The sequence below is a fragment of the Plectropomus leopardus genome, chromosome 13, assembly GCF_026936395.1.
Source record: "Plectropomus leopardus strain MGB_pleo_1.0 chromosome 13, ASM2693639v1, whole genome shotgun sequence".
Lineage (NCBI taxonomy): Eukaryota > Metazoa > Chordata > Actinopteri > Perciformes > Serranidae > Plectropomus > Plectropomus leopardus.
Window position 1 is genome coordinate 25069233 of NC_142188.1, and position 15319 is coordinate 25084551.

The 15319-nt window shown below is 39.9% G+C and overlaps 3 protein-coding genes across 10 annotated transcripts in view; 2 read left to right on the top strand and 1 right to left on the bottom strand.

The window, feature by feature from the left end:
- Positions 1 to 1830, top strand: part of LOC121954237 (phosphofurin acidic cluster sorting protein 2) — a 64097-nt gene extending 62267 nt beyond the window's left edge. For both annotated transcript variants that reach the window (XM_088086260.1, XM_088086261.1), the window contains one exon: positions 49 to 1830. In XM_088086260.1, coding sequence (XP_087942386.1) covers positions 49 to 164 — 116 coding nt within the window. In that variant the 3' untranslated portion in view covers positions 165 to 1830. The remainder of the gene's footprint in view (positions 1 to 48) is intronic.
- A 982-nt stretch (positions 1831 to 2812) lies between these two features.
- On the bottom strand, positions 2813 to 6354 carry mrpl2 (mitochondrial ribosomal protein L2). The gene is made up of 8 exons (XM_042501589.2): positions 6219 to 6354; positions 5743 to 5842; positions 5483 to 5651; positions 4465 to 4606; positions 4266 to 4381; positions 4054 to 4164; positions 3260 to 3333; positions 2813 to 3167 (listed from the first exon to the last, which is right to left on the bottom strand). Exons 2-8 carry the CDS (start codon positions 5815 to 5817, stop codon positions 2958 to 2960), a joined length of 897 nt encoding a protein of 298 aa, XP_042357523.2. The 5' UTR covers positions 5818 to 5842; positions 6219 to 6354; the 3' UTR covers positions 2813 to 2957.
- Positions 6355 to 8174: 1820 nt separating this feature from the next.
- The window catches only part of klc1b (kinesin light chain 1b), a 31612-nt gene continuing 24467 nt past the window's right edge, over positions 8175 to 15319 (top strand). For 4 of the 7 annotated variants that reach the window (XM_088086133.1, XM_088086136.1, XM_088086137.1 and 1 more), the window contains exon 1: positions 8175 to 8290. The gene's annotated coding sequence lies outside the window, so the exon portion shown is untranslated. Of the gene's footprint in view, positions 8291 to 10971; positions 11249 to 15319 lie in introns of those variants that run through there. The other 3 variants (XM_042502169.2, XM_088086135.1, XM_088086134.1) reach the window with 2 other exon arrangements.

The window sequence follows — 15319 nt, forward strand, 5'->3', positions numbered from 1 at the left end:
TTTTTTTGTGGTATTAATTTATTTGTGATCTCTTTTTGTCCTTTTTAGTCACTATTGATGGAGTAGAGTGGAATGATGTGAAGTTTTTCCAGCTCGCTGCCCAGTGGCCAACACATGTCAAGCACTTCCCGGTGGGAATCTTTGGTTACACTAAGCCCGTGTGACCGTGGCCACAGTCCACTCAGCCACCGCCAGACTCTGTGCTGCACTTGTCTCACCGAGAGGCTATAGAGAATTAGAGGAAAAGCCGACGGGCCCCCCGGCAGTAATAGTTTTCCTGTGGAAATCTTACTGACTCACAACCACGTGTTCAATACACAGATTTCATGTCGTCAGTTGGATGTTTTTGATGTTGTTGGGTGTTGTTGTTGTTTTTTACACACTACAAAAAGAACAAGTACTATTTTGTAAGATTTGTGCTACCGCCTCGGAGGTATTTTGAGGTTTTTGACAATTTGCCACATTTCGATAATGGCAGCTGTGTTTGCACTTTGTTTTTTGTTAACATTTTATTATTTCTGTGAAATCCTACATTTATTGTTACTCTATAGACAATGGAGGAGTGTGATGGTGATGTGCAGTGGCGTGCGTGAGATTGTTTGAGACCGTGTTTGTGTTTGTTGTTGAAAGTTGGAATATTGCTGTGAATCTAGATGGAATCCTTCTCTTCTAACTCAGTGCTCACTTTTCTTACTCCTCCCTTTACTTTCTCCAAAAGGTCAAATTTTTATAGGAAGGAACAGAGCGTTCTCTTTTGCCTCGTTGCTTTTAAGCACACGGTGTACCTAAAGCAAATAATACAAAAAACTAGAGCAAGGTATTTTTGAAGGTAGCTATAATGAATGTAGCTATGGAGCCATCGCAGTTCATCAAATAAGTTCATCATTGAAAGTGCTGAAGGTTTTGTATCGGTGTTGGTGTACATTCAGACTGTACAGTAACGTCTACGCAGAAGCAGGGTAAAGAAGCACCACAAAACATATTTCAACTATCAACAGCTGAATGCCAAATTTAGTTGTGACTGTATGAACTGTCGTATTGTTTCAAGGTCCTGAATTGTTTTTCAGTTTCCCAGCCACCCCCGTGTTCGGCTTGATGTACTGGCTTACCTGAGAGGGCGTCTCACAGGCCTGCAGTAACTTTGTGGGTTTCTCCAGATGTGCAGTGATGTGCCAAAGTTGTTTTACAGCGTAACCACCAGAGCTCTTGGCTTGGCCAATCTTAATATTATGTTAAACTAAAAGTCGTACATTTAATGTATGTGTGGTTCCTGTGGAGATCAGTATTTAGAGTACTGAGATTTTATGACAAATTTACCAGTTAGTGCTCCACATTTGGCCAAATATAATCCAAGTAAGCATTTACAAGGCGTGTGCACATCCTAACAAGCAATTACCGTTGTGTCCTTTAATAAAGTGTCATCGTGGCTGGACATGCAACCTAAAACATACGGATAGGTTGGTCAGTATTGTGTTGTGGGAAAATTCAAAATGAGTCGGACTTGAAACTTGCTTTGACAGTAGTGTCGAGCGCAATGCAAGTATTGACTTTTAAAATATGACAAAAAGTGTGATGAGTCTTGCCAGATGTCCAAGTCACTGCCTGTGTGTGTCTGTGTAGGTGTGCTATATGTTCGATGGTACTCCCTGAATAGTGTTCCGTGAAACTTTTGCAATAGGAAACCTTTGGACAAAGGGCCTTCTGTATGAGATAGTTGTTGCTTTTTATAAAGTGAAGATTTACAAGCTTTGATTGGCTGGCTTTTTTTTAGTAAATGTATATAAATATATACAAGATGTATTATTGTGGATCGCATATCCCACCCCCCCCCCCACCCCCTCCTACTAAATTGAAAGCACAAATAGCTTACCTTTATTTCTTGACAGAAATGCCAAATATATTTCCAGAACTCATAACTATAACTTGTACAATGCAAACACTATTAGGTATGTAATTTCTCATACATTTCCCTCACTTTGTAATGCACTTTCATGTGGTTTTATACATATTTTAGGTCAAATTGGGACACGCTTTGTTTTTTGAGGTGAAGTGTTATAAGAGGTGTTATAATTGAGATGTAAACCACTACCTATAGTCAGGAGAAGGCAGTTTGTTGTTTTTTTTGTTTTCAAAAGTGACCCTTTTTTTTCATAGGGATGTTTCTGTTGATGGGTTCAAGCGCTCTATGAGGCTGTCTGTTACTTTGTTTTGCCACTTGATGTTAAAAAGCGTACTTTGCAGCTCCCACCGTACGTGTCTGCCTGTGACTATACAGTCAAGTTTTCTTGTCTCCTGCTCTTCGAAGGGTTCACTATCTTACTTTTAGTTGGGAGACCAACTGGCCCATACAGATGTGTAAACTCGGGCTGTGAAGTGTTAGCCAGGGCAGAGTTGTTTGAGGGAATTTGTCATGTGATTTCGCCTTTTAAATACTAAACGGGCATAATGACAAGTGTATTTCAATGTATCTGACCTCTTTTTTTTGCCCTAAATCTAGAGGTAGCATGGGGGTGTTTTACAAGACTGGATCAATGAGCAGGCATGCTCACTTTGTTAACATAACTTAGCACAGCAAAAAATTAACTCTTTAACATCCGTGTTAGTTTTTCATTACTACAACATGCCATCTCATTGCTCCTGTTACTTGAAATGCCACCCAGTGTCTTTGCACAAACCCTATTTTAAATGACATGACAGTATTTTTAAATTTACCACTAAAAAAAATATGGATTACTCTGCATGTTTTACTATAGATGTAAATATGTTTTGGATTTTTATATTGTTTTGTTTCTTTCCATGCTCTCACAAGCAGTTGTGTTTAATAAAATTTTTAATCTTCTGTACAAACAACTTTACTTTATTCATACTTTCCCTCCAAGCAATCACTTTATTTTGTTGTATTTATATTACAAGTGATTATAAGACAACAATCTCCAGTCCCGAACACGTCCAGTGTGTTACTGAGCTGTGACTGATGGCCGGTTAACGTAAACCTTCATCGGAGGCAGCGGTTTAATCTTGCGTCCTGCCCAGCCTCCCTTTCTCTGCCACAAGCCGCTCGAAGGGCGTTTGCCGAGCCAGCGGTTACGACCAGCTTTTCCGATGATCTGTTTATTGTGGTCGATGTTGGACACGCGTCCCACCGTTACTATGCAGGTCTCCAATACCTGTGAGTGTAGAGTAACAACATTCAGTTCAGAGCAGAATAACACGCCACTTTTATCACAGCAGGTGGAATCTTTATCCAGATAAAACTCACCTGAACCTGCTGCTTCGAAGGAAGCTGGACGATTGCTGTTCCGTTGACTTTTCGGAGCAAAACACCGCTTGTGCCTGAAAACCAAATGAACCGCAACATTTAGTTAACGACTTCATCAGCCGCTACATTTTATAGCAGCTATTAACTTCTGAAAGCCTGATGTAACATTTTATGAAATAAGCAATCATCAAACTGTGACAAGGATGCGCATTAAGACTGCAGATCTTAATATTGCTGGACTGTGAAATTATGACTGACACGCTTCACTATTCTATATTATTTTAAAGACTAATTAACTGAATTACTGCCACATGGTTGTCTGTCTCTGTGAACCACTCATATGTATCCATGATAGTGGGCTTCAAATGTGGATGTAGCTGAAAAGACGCTACAAATTCTTAAAAGCGAATGCTTCACACACATGTTCATTTTATCGTTTTATTCTATAAGACATTTTTAAAATGTTGTCATGTTTAGTGTATGAATTCTTGAGTTATGGCCAAACACGTTTTGTGAGGTCACAGTGACTTTTAAATCCAGCCAGTGTAACACTGAGTCAAAGTGGACATTTGTGCTAAATTTGAAGAAATTCCTTCATGGTGTTCTTGAGATATCACATTAACGAGCAGACGGACGCAAGGTCACAGCAACCTTGACCTTTGACCACCAAAATCTAATCAGTTCACTGTTGACTCCATGTGGACGTTTGTGCCAAATGTAAGGAAATTCCCTTGACGCATTATTGAGAAGCCGTGTTCTCAAGAACACACGATAACATGCAGATAACAGATTACCTGCAGCACGAATGTACTGGGATCCTTTCCCTGGTTGAACCTCCAGGTTGTTCACCAGTGTTCCCACAGGAAGAGCTCCCAGTGGGTAGGCGTCACCCTCATTGGCTGAGACTGTTTAGAGGAACAAAAGGATACAGTATGGTTTTGTGTTAAATGCAGATTATTGTTAATTGTGAAGGTTTGGCATCTGACAGCTAGATTGGCTCTCCTACCTGCCATGCGTCCAATAACTCCAGATGTTTTAATGATGTCTCCGGACTGCATGTTCTCTGTGGCAATAATCCATCTCTTCCTGCAGCCCCCAGCTACCAGAGCGATGTCAGCAGACCTGTGTAACAAAGATTATGATGGTTATCATGACTTTTAATACACATGTTAATCAAAGTCCTGTGTGTTAAAAGCTGATCTCACCTGCACGGGTCGTATCGCACTTCAACAACCTTCTCTTCAAAGGGCTGGGCCTCTTTGTTTGGTTCGTAGCGCAGTCGCTGAAAGTCTATCCACCTGTACTTCTGCTTGTGGCCACCGCCGATGCCATGTGTCACTATCCTTCCTGTATGGCAGAGAGAGATGAGAAACTTGTTGCACTTGGCTCTAGTTGGAACAGGCCAGCTGTTAGAAAAGCAAACACATCACTAAAAGCCGTCAGCAGCTCTACGCTCTGTCATATTTGAAACCAGGCCTTCAACTACTGATGCACAGTGTCACACATTTTAGTGGCATTTGAAATAAAATTTGGTCACTAAGAAAGGCGATTAACAATTTCAAGTAGTTCTTTTAATATGTGGAGTATTTTTTCAGACAACGTCTGACTTTAGAGATTTAACTGTTGTCTTAACGTTTTCTTACTCTTAGATTAGATGACTAGTTTGAACTTCTGTTTAAATTCAGGTAAAATAGTCATTGGAAACATCCCTCATTGACACTACGAAATGATGGTCTTATTCATATCCAACAACCAAAATATTTTCAGTTAGAGGTCCCTGATGCAAAGTCTTTAAAAAAAATGGGGGTCCATGACATAATGTCAATCAATTTATGGGTCCTTGACACAAAAAAGATTGAGAACCACTGGACTAAACAAACCTTGACCTATAGTAACACTGACAGCCTACAGACCTGATTGTAAGTCTTCATTTTATTTGCGAAATCAGGAAAAAGGCTCTGTTTAACTGATTTTCTCTGTTAAGGCCACGTAAATCCAAGTGTATTTAAAATCGTCTGCACTTGTGCCATTTATGCCTTAAACTAGATACTGACACTTAAGGCCAAAAGACTGTTCTATAATCTGTGTGAGATTTGATCACTTTGAATCTATTGGTGAGCAAACCAGACCTACACATTACCAGCAAACCTCATCCTCCTCCAGTATTGCTTGTAAACACACAATAATGTATTGCATTCTTCTGCTGCTGACTCCAGCCTTCACCTGTGTAATCTCTGCCTCCTGTCTTTTTCATCCCTATGGGCCTGATGGTGTACTTCTCCCTCTGCTTCCAGTATGTCCTGTTCTGCTCCAGAGACGCTGTGGTGAGGAAGCCTCTGCACTGTCCGACTGTACTGGGCACCTGCGCTCCCAGTTTGGTCTGAGCCACTGCCTGTAAACACAAAAAGTGAAGCAGATTGTTTGGCAGGAGTGATGTTGTGATGGTTCAGATGCAGTATGAGTGTCAGGCTGCGGGTGTTTACCTGTGAGGAGAGCAGGGCAGGCTGGGACAGAGTCATGGAGCGCAGGGCTCGAGTTAGACACGACACGGCCATCATGAACAGCTTCCTCCTCCTGACAGAGCTGGAGAGCAGAGACAGTTTGACAGGTGATCTGTATTTACCACAAGTGACGAGCAGCATTAGCTCAACTATGACAATAAAATCCAGCTTATTACGTTTCACTCAACCTAAGAGAATCAAACGTTTAGAAGTCAACAATATAACTTTACCTCATCTGACTCAGGTGTGCCTATACTTTAATTCTTACCTAACAATAATAGCAAAGTTAAATAAACGTGAGCTATCGCTAGCTTAGCCTAAATCTACCAAGAGAGGTTAATACGGCTCAAAAACACACCTCCTTTTTATTTTCTGTCTTAATAAGCTAATCGGAGTTTGTAGTTTATCTCATGTCAACTTAGCGATATAACACAGAGCAATAATAACATTAAACCAACCTTTATATTTGAATTATTTCATCACAAGCTTCACGTCTGCGTCCTTCACAGTCCTGCACGCTGCGTCGCGCACTGATGACGTATACTCCGGGAGCTCCCTTATTTTAATATTTATTTACAACAGACTGTAAAGTTGACCATATATTATGATGTTATCTTCCCTCAGTTTACAAGGTATTTATGACAAACTGCCCTAATACATACAGTAACATTGGCAAAATGAATAAGAAGGCACTTTCTTCTCTGTAAGCTGTTTTTAGTTTCGCCACTAGGTGGCAGAATAACACTTTACACGTAAGTGTCGCTGTGGATGCTGTACAGAAAATACAACTTATTTATCTTTAACAACTTTATGTCCAACTAAACATTTTTTCCTGGTCACATTGACAGTACTTGTTTAGAGTTTCACATTTTGCAGGTTGATGGACAATCAAACCTTTTTTAAAACTTATTACTTACTAAAAACTGTCAGTTTGTCACTTCATAAATAATGTTTAGAAGAATAGATACGGGTTTATAATATAAAAAAGTGTGTGGGGCTGTGAAAATCATGGTTGGTGGTGATGGTAAAGATAATATAATGAACTGAAACTGGTTCTATTTAATAATAATTGTCTGAGCTCATGGTCACAAATAATTTAATTGGATTTATTTCCATAGTAAATCTTTTTGTTGTTGTTGATCTTTTGTCTTATATGAATAAATGTGTATCACCAGCAACATTTTCATACTATCAGGCAAACCTAATAAGAGAAAATATATTTGATTGGATAAAGGAGAAAGGAAAATCTGTAATTTTATTTTCTCTCAGGAGGAATTAATTGTTTGTAGAAGAATTTAGAGCATAGACACTATGCAAAACTAGGCACATTGCTTTCACTTGTTAGTGTTTACAAGTTAGCCACCAGATGTCACTATATGCTCTTTGTTACTGGAGTTTACGGGATACTGTTCTCGTGGGTGGAGTTTTGAACCAGCTGACTGGGCACAGGCGCACGGGCCTACAGTGTCACTCCAGGCTTTCACCTGAAAAATGTCACTCAAATCAATGCATACTGATTTGGAGGAGAAAATTACTACATACAAAAAAAGGACAAAACAACCACAAAGAGACACAAAACGACTACAGAAAGATAAAAACATCCACAAGGAGAACCAAAATGACCCAAAAGAGTCATAATAACACTGAAACACTGTGTTGTGCTCTTGTGTAGGAGCGTATCTGTACACGGGGGCCCACGGTCTCATTATTTGCTCATGATTATAGTGTAGTCGTAAGTCTTTGAAAATTAAAAGTAAACATTAAAGTTAAAGTCACCCTCTATAATGTCCAATGTAGCCTACCTTTTTGTTCAAGTAAATATAGCCTATGCCATATTGGAGAAAAGTTTGAATAAACGTTTGTGTTTGTAGACACAAACGCAGGCAGACCGATATATAGACAGACAGACAGACAGACAGATAGACAGATAGATAGATAGATAGATAGAACTATTTACATGAATACATAAAAACATGGGGAGATCGACCAAAATATCATACAAAAATGTTTGGTTTATTACAAATGTCCAGTGTTTTCTCAGCTTTGCTTCAGTCATTGTTATGTTTGGATGTAATGTTCTATTTCTGTTTCGATTTTTTGTATTTTGTGTTTCTTTTGAGTCCATTTACATTTATGAATGTAATTTCCCACAGTAAATTTATTAAATTCAGAATTAATTTTCAAGTCCATTTTTATCATACAAAAACATTTCGACTTTTTTTCTAAAATTGAACCGGTGTTTTAAAGAGATGTTCTATTTCCATCCAAAATAATTTAACACAAAGGCATTCATGAAATAAATGACAAATACTTTCGATGCCGTTATAACACATCATAGACTGTATACAAGTAAATAAATAAATAAATCTTTACAGTCTATGATACAGATAGAAAATCTGGCAAAGCGTCGAAAACAAAACATGACGTCACTATAATTAAGCTCAGCCGCAGGGGCTGCTGGGAGAATCTTGCTGTGTTGGAGACATTTTGGATTTAAAGGGGCTGAGCTAGCCGTCAGTCCTAGCTCTCGGTAAGTGATAGCTATAATTTCTCTTACTAATGTCAGAGTTGTGTGAACCCTGTGTGTGACCGTGTGTGTAAGCGGCGTCAGTTTTAGACACGGTGTGTAGAAATAATGCGCGCGGCCGCCTGAACGCGCTGAACTCGCAACAACTGTAGGGAGTGGTGATGCTAGCTGGTTAGCTGCAGCTAGCTAGTGGCTAACCGGAGCGCTAACGTTATGTTAATCAGACTAAAAAAACAAGCTTCAGTGTCAGCTAAAATAATTATTTTTCATCCTGAAAATATCCACACACGCACAGAAAATGAAACAACAGGCAAATTCGGCTCTTATTGTCAATATAGGTGATGTAAATGGATGAAAATACAACAGTCTCGTTGTCAAGTGCGAAAGTCCTGACAAAATTAAATTCCCAGTTTAACACCGAGCGGCGCTCAGTTGAAATGAATGACCATCTGATCTGTTGTTTTGAGCTTTGAAGTAACTTGCAGATGTTCAGAGGACTCTGTGTTTCCAGCACGTTAAGGTTGTGCAGAGTCATTAACATGCAGCTAGCAGGATATTAAATCAACGTCTGATATTGTGAGTCATCCCTGTTAACGTTACGTGCATGTGTAGAAAACAGTGTGATAAGCACAGGTGTCATGTTTTCTACATTATATTCCTGAGTTCGAGCAGATGCTGAACCTGGTATCTATTCCTGCATCAGTTGTAGATTCCAGGCAGACAGTGACAATCATTACTGGGGAAACAGCCCTCCAGCAGCTGGTTTCAGTGGTGTGATGAATGACTGTGGACAGTGTCAGTGGCACTTCCCTCCTGGTTGTCCCAGTCCCTGCCACACCCTCCTTGTTGGCTGGCTCTCCTTTGTGTCTGGTGGTGATGCAGACAGTGTTGTTGGATTGCTGTTTGTGCAGGAAATAGAGGAAGATAAGGTGATCTGGTGGTGTCAAACTTCATCAAGTGGTCAGGAAATATGTCTCTAGGGAGATGGCACAGAGATCTGCCACTGGCTTGTTGATGCACCCACTGCAGTCTGCCCTTTTCCATTTCCTATGTTAGTGTTTTACAATTATAATACCAACAAACACCACACCCGCTCTCAGGGGGTATGTTTCCATAGTGTGTGCTATGTTTTGTACTTGCTCATTAAGGATTTAAATACGATTGTATGACAACTGTCAAGCATAATTGTAAAATAGAGTTTTTCCTGCCCTAAGGTTTGTAACATTCTGTGGGAAATTACACAAATCCACACATAAACACAATTAAGAGTTATTCAGTTCATCCTGTCCTTGGAGATCAGTGTGCAAAACCACAATCAACTTGAATGACTGTGGTGCAGTGATGGTAGAGTGAGATCAGGAGAAACGAGGGTCTGGGCGATGGTTGTGTTTTCTAAAGGGAGATGTAATAATGTAAGGCCAGAGGCCTCTCTGGAGATGAGACCAATGAGGAGTGGAGCTGGGTGAGCAAACACGACAGAGAGATTGCCCAGGTTTTCTCAGCTCAGAGGGAAATAAACTAGTCAATACAGAGTCCACAATGTTGTTTCTGTAAACACAGAACTGTCTTTCATAACGCTGCACTCTTCTTTTGGGCATTTGTATTGGCTCCTGTGCTCTATGTGCTACAATTGTAGCAATATAATATGAACTTTGGTTCCCCAGCTAGGTGTAGTCATCTAACGTTCCCATAAAATTCAGTTCCTCCTGACCCGCTTCATCAAAACAATGTCAAGTTAAGACTTTCAGAAGGCTATTTAGTTGAGAGATTTGAGTATTATTAGTAAATGGGATTTTGATCATACTAGGTTTGGAGATCTTTTGCTACTAGAGGTAGAATTTAATAGAACGTGTGAAAGTTAAGTAATTGGAGAGCTATGCAGATCTGTCAAAATATATGCAAAATGTTACGAGCTTGTTGTGAGCTTTGTTTAAGGAAAAAAAACGATTTGGTACTGTGTGAGAAAAGTTTTTATGTTTTTTTCAAACAACAATTAATGGATTAATTGATAGGCAATTTTAGGGATAGTGCTTACGATTTGCAACTCTGTTTGCTACACATGTGATTCTTTTGTATTGTTGGTACACAAATTGAAGAATCTAATCAGTGTAAGATAATAAGCATTGATTCGCTCTGCATTCCACCTCCGGCTGAAATGTGGGAATACATTAAAACATCTTTGGATTGATTTTACCCTAAAGCGTATGGACCACAGGTGATCGATTGCCGTTATTGTCAAATTACTGATATAATCAGAAACTTAATAATTGTCAAATAAGATGTGAACATCACTGAAAAGGTTGTCTGTGTGCATGAATACATATTTCCTGAAGTATGTAGGATCATTGCACTCCCCTCTCATGTTGCCAGTGTTTGCTCTGTGTAAATCCGCGTTAGATTTTCACATATGCTTTATAAAACCACCAGACAGTAAATTTCGACCTTGCAGTGTGTTGTGTGCCTTAAGCCTTGGAGTCATGTGAGACTCCTCTCTGTAAAATAGTGTCATTGAGTTCATCTCATTGTGTCTCATTAGTCGTATTCCTTTGTGTCTGATGAGTAGAGGAGCCGATCAGGATGGCTCCCTCCCCCATCCGACCTGCTCCTCCACAGTCCTCTGCTCTCCTCCCGCTGTGGGCGGGGCCGTCTCTAGATGTGTGCGCCCTGAGCTGATGTTGGTTGCTCTGACGGAGCAGTGGGAAGGTCATCATCATCCCGCAAGCAGCTCTCGTCCTCCTCTCCCCACCATCACCACTCTCATTCCTGTCCTGTCTCATTTCCATTCGCCTCTGCTACACACCGAAGGTTTCCTTTTTTTTAAGGAGGATCACTTTGGATTAGCACAGCAGTTTTAGGATGCACTTTGCCAGCGTGTAGCGCTATTGCTGCAGGAGGAGTCATTATTTCATCAGCTTTTCACCGTGCCAAAGTATGAGGCTCTGATCTGCCACTGAAACCGAGGTTAGTTTTCTGGTCCAGCAAGCTGTAGCAGCTGAATGATAGATGGCTCCAGCCTTCAGCAGGCATTTAGTGGGTTTTGTTATGGATATAATTTGCCCCTTCTACATATATTATCAGTGTCCCATCGTTGCTCCTCATGAAAAAGAGCCACAACCCCTTTTCTTACATGAAGTTGTTTCACTGTGGTCCTGTGTATGATATACAAACATGCTACTGTGATGGTTTTAGATATCAACCTGATTATAATGCTGCATTTCAAAGAATAATCCATCTACTGCAAAGCACCAGTGATAGGCAGGAACATCTGTTATTGCAGCATGTCTTATCTATGTGTATTTATTAAAATGGTAGGTCAAGTGGCTCTGAGCTTGGGGATTTGCTGAAAATGGTTTCCTCATGTGCCTGTGTTTACCTTTTGCATGTTTGAAGGAGGAAACATTTCTCCTTAATAGCTACTACTGAACGTTGAGTAATACTTGATCCTGATCATGAGGGCATTTGGATAAAAGCCTTCATCAAATGTGGTGCTGTAGTGTTGTGTGTAACATGTGTGCTACATGGTGAGTGCATTTTTTTTTTTTGCATTGCCCCAAAAGCACTGTAACACATTTCAGCAGTATGAGAAGTCATATTCTGGGCCTCACATATCAGAGCTGGTCCATAGTCGTCAGTGTGTTGTATTTCATAAAAAGCATTTTTTTTTTGTCATTTGTTTTATGTGCACATGATTTGCAGGAAACAGCAAAAACTAAATGTTAAAGATTAGGCCAATTCAAGGGCGGTCTTTGTCAAGAAAAACACCTGGCCTGTTGGACTTTATCTCGCCTCTTTAAAGACTTGGAAAATATTAACTTCAGCTGTCTGAGGAAAGCAAAAGTCCTTGATACAGGTGTTTGTGTGTTTTATCAAGGCAAAGCTACTTGTTTCTCCCCTGTCTGACATGAAAGTACTTCTTCTCTTTGTTAGCTGCTGTGTACACTAAGCTGCGCAGGCCTTTCATCCACATAGGCGTTTAACTGCTGAGACTCAGAGTAACTGTTGAGGGTAATAAGCTGTCTGATCTGTGAATATGCTTGATGTTTCAAAGTGATCATTTCTTGTCTTGTTCAGAGCGGGAAAGAGTTTTGGCACCAGGAAGAAATGTACTGTAGGCCTCACCTGTCTGACATCTCGTCATGCAAAGTTAGGGTTTTATAATCTCATTGACTTTACTTAGAGCCCAATGCTCATATAGCATGTGACTCTAAATGCTCAGAATTTCATACATGACAGTCATCTCTTTAGCCATGCAAATGAGAGTGCAGCTGGATTTGTTTGTGGCATTTGAATAGACCTTTATGTAAAGTAGCGAGTCCTGTGCTGTGGTCTATTTTTGTTCTTACACATGAATATTTGAGGATATATGCTTGTTTGACCTTGATGAGTGGCCTCAATTATGTTTTCCAAAATGTTGAAAGATTTTAAAGGAGCAGTACGTTAGATTTAGGGGGATTTCATGGCGTCTAGTGTTGACAGTTGCAGGTTGCAACCAGCTGAAACTTTGGTTAATTTGGCTGTCAGTAAAATCCTCATGTTCAATAACCACTGAAGAAATTCAAAGAGGTCTATTCCTCTCCAAAACAAAAAGACCAGGTCATTAAATACGGCAAAAACACTGGATAAAGCAGTTTCACACTAGCAATGCAGTGTTTTTCCAACGCTCAGTGGCCGACATGAAAACGCAGATGGCCCTATCTAGAGCCAGCGTTTGGTTTGTCCTTTCTGGTTCTACTATACAAACATGAGGTGGAACATGGTGATCTCCATGGACAAGGACTTCCTTTGCAGATATAAATGGCTCATTCTAAGGTAATGAAAACACACCAGTTCTTATTTTCAAGTAACCATACTTATTATATAATATTTCATTTTTACCAGTATATCCTCCTAAATCCTACACACAGGACATTTAATGCAGCAAATACAAGGATACACGTTTTCTAGATTTCATGCAGGTATATGTTTGGGGATCTTGGAGTGGCTATAGAAAGAGTGCATTTGAATATTACTTTGTTATGTACATTGGGATGAAAGATCCTAATGGGTTTTGTCACTCTGCTCTTTGACTGTCTCCCTTAATTTGCCTTTACTGCTCTTCTGTTTCTCCCTGTAAAATGGAAGTAAAGAGATGATTGTACATGAAATGCACTAAAATACTAAATTGCAAATGAGAGATGCTCAATGTCACCTCTGGCTACCATATCTAATATGCTCAAAATGAATTAGTCAGTACTGCTACAGTGTTTTAACAGCTTTAACTACCTGCTTTGCATCAGGCTTACTCCACCCTTCACTTTTTCCCTCAACATGCAGAAATTAAGGAATTTTTCAGAAAAGGTTTCTTAAAGGATAAGAGCAGAAGTCAACCGATGCCTTTTCCTTTGAACATTGTGCATTTTTTTGAATTCTTCAACAGATTTAAGTAAGAAAGGTTATGAACCCAAAGACGGTAAAGCTTTTAATTGAAGCAAAGGAAAACAATATTTCAGTTTAAGAAGGTTCGTGTGACAGCGGATGTGTCTTCTCTGTATTCTCCTATACACTCCATATTGTCGGGTTACATGACACTTTTTATTATCGATCACTGCTGCTCTTCTGCCCATCCACAGGCTGCAGCTGGTGGTACACAGGCTCCACTGTCGTCCTGATTAAAGCTCATTTCCACAGGCTGACTGACATCTAGTCGGTCATTAGCTGACTTCAGTAGCTGCCCCTGTGCGCTTGTCTAGTGTCATTCATGAAATATATTAGCATCATAAATAACACCCTGACCAGAGCCCAGCTGTGAATACATGATGTGGCATGCATAACATCACAGGAGGGACGTAATTACTGGATACTAGCAACAGACCCAGTTGGACGTGTTGTCTGTGTTCCTGCCAGTGCAAGTGTCCGCTGTAAAGTTGAGCCAAGGTCCACTGAAAATACACTTATGTAAGAAGAGGTCTTCGGACAGCGAGGCTAACAAATTAAGGTGGGCAGCTATTAGAGCTGCAACGATTCATTGGAGTGTTGGTTCCATAAAACAACACATTTGATGACGTCACTATGGACGCTCACGGGATGGGCTTTTTTCCTTTTACGAATTTCTGACATTTTGTAGACAAACAATGAGTCAATCAAGCAAAGAAATCAACAAAATAATCAAATAAAATGAAAGTAATTGTTAGTTGCAGCCCTAGCAGCTGTTAATGATCATGATGTGATGTCTCGAGTAATTAAATTCTTAACCCTTTGAAACTCAGAGTGAAATCATTTCTGAGCTGATTTCAGACACCTTTCACAAGTAAAAACTTTTGGAAATTGCAAATTGGTGTTAGTTCTTTTAAAAACATGAAAAAAGACAAATTTCCTTTTTTAAACTAATATTCTTGAATTTTTTTTTCTAATTTTGGGGTCATTTCTTCTTTCACAGCTAATTGCCTTCTTCCCATGGTTTTCAAAGACACCAAGCCAATTTTGCTCAGGTGTCAAAGGGTTAAACCAGCTTGTAATCGTAGGTTTTGCAGCTACATTCACTCCAGGTAGCAACCAAAGGGGATAGCAGTCACTTTCTTTTCTTTTGTCACATTGCAAAGCAAATAGCTTTTTATTGCAGTTGTTTAGGCCTTTTTTGTTGGTATTTTTATTTTCTAAATGCTCTGCTTTAATAGCTGAAATGCAAGTAGCAAAGCGGGAGTGGCTCACTAATGGTGTAGTATATTTTTCTTTTGGCAGATGGCTCTCAGCTGGTGTTTATCACTGCAAGGCAAGCCCCCTCATCCTTAACCTCACATCCCCACTGCTGCTAAAATATACAACGCAATAGCTCAGTATTGCCTGGACCTCAGTCGGAAGGGCAGGGCCGCTTTTTTGCACTGACATTTGCACGATGTAGCCAACAGTGACGTGGCTCAGTGAGTCATAGGTTATCTTCAGAGTGTTTGGGGGAAAATGGCACATGTTCCATGCACTCACCAAAAGGTTGACATTTCTTCAGAACACATTATTGACATTGAGGTTTTTTTCTGTGACTTGACCAGCCTCTAAGCT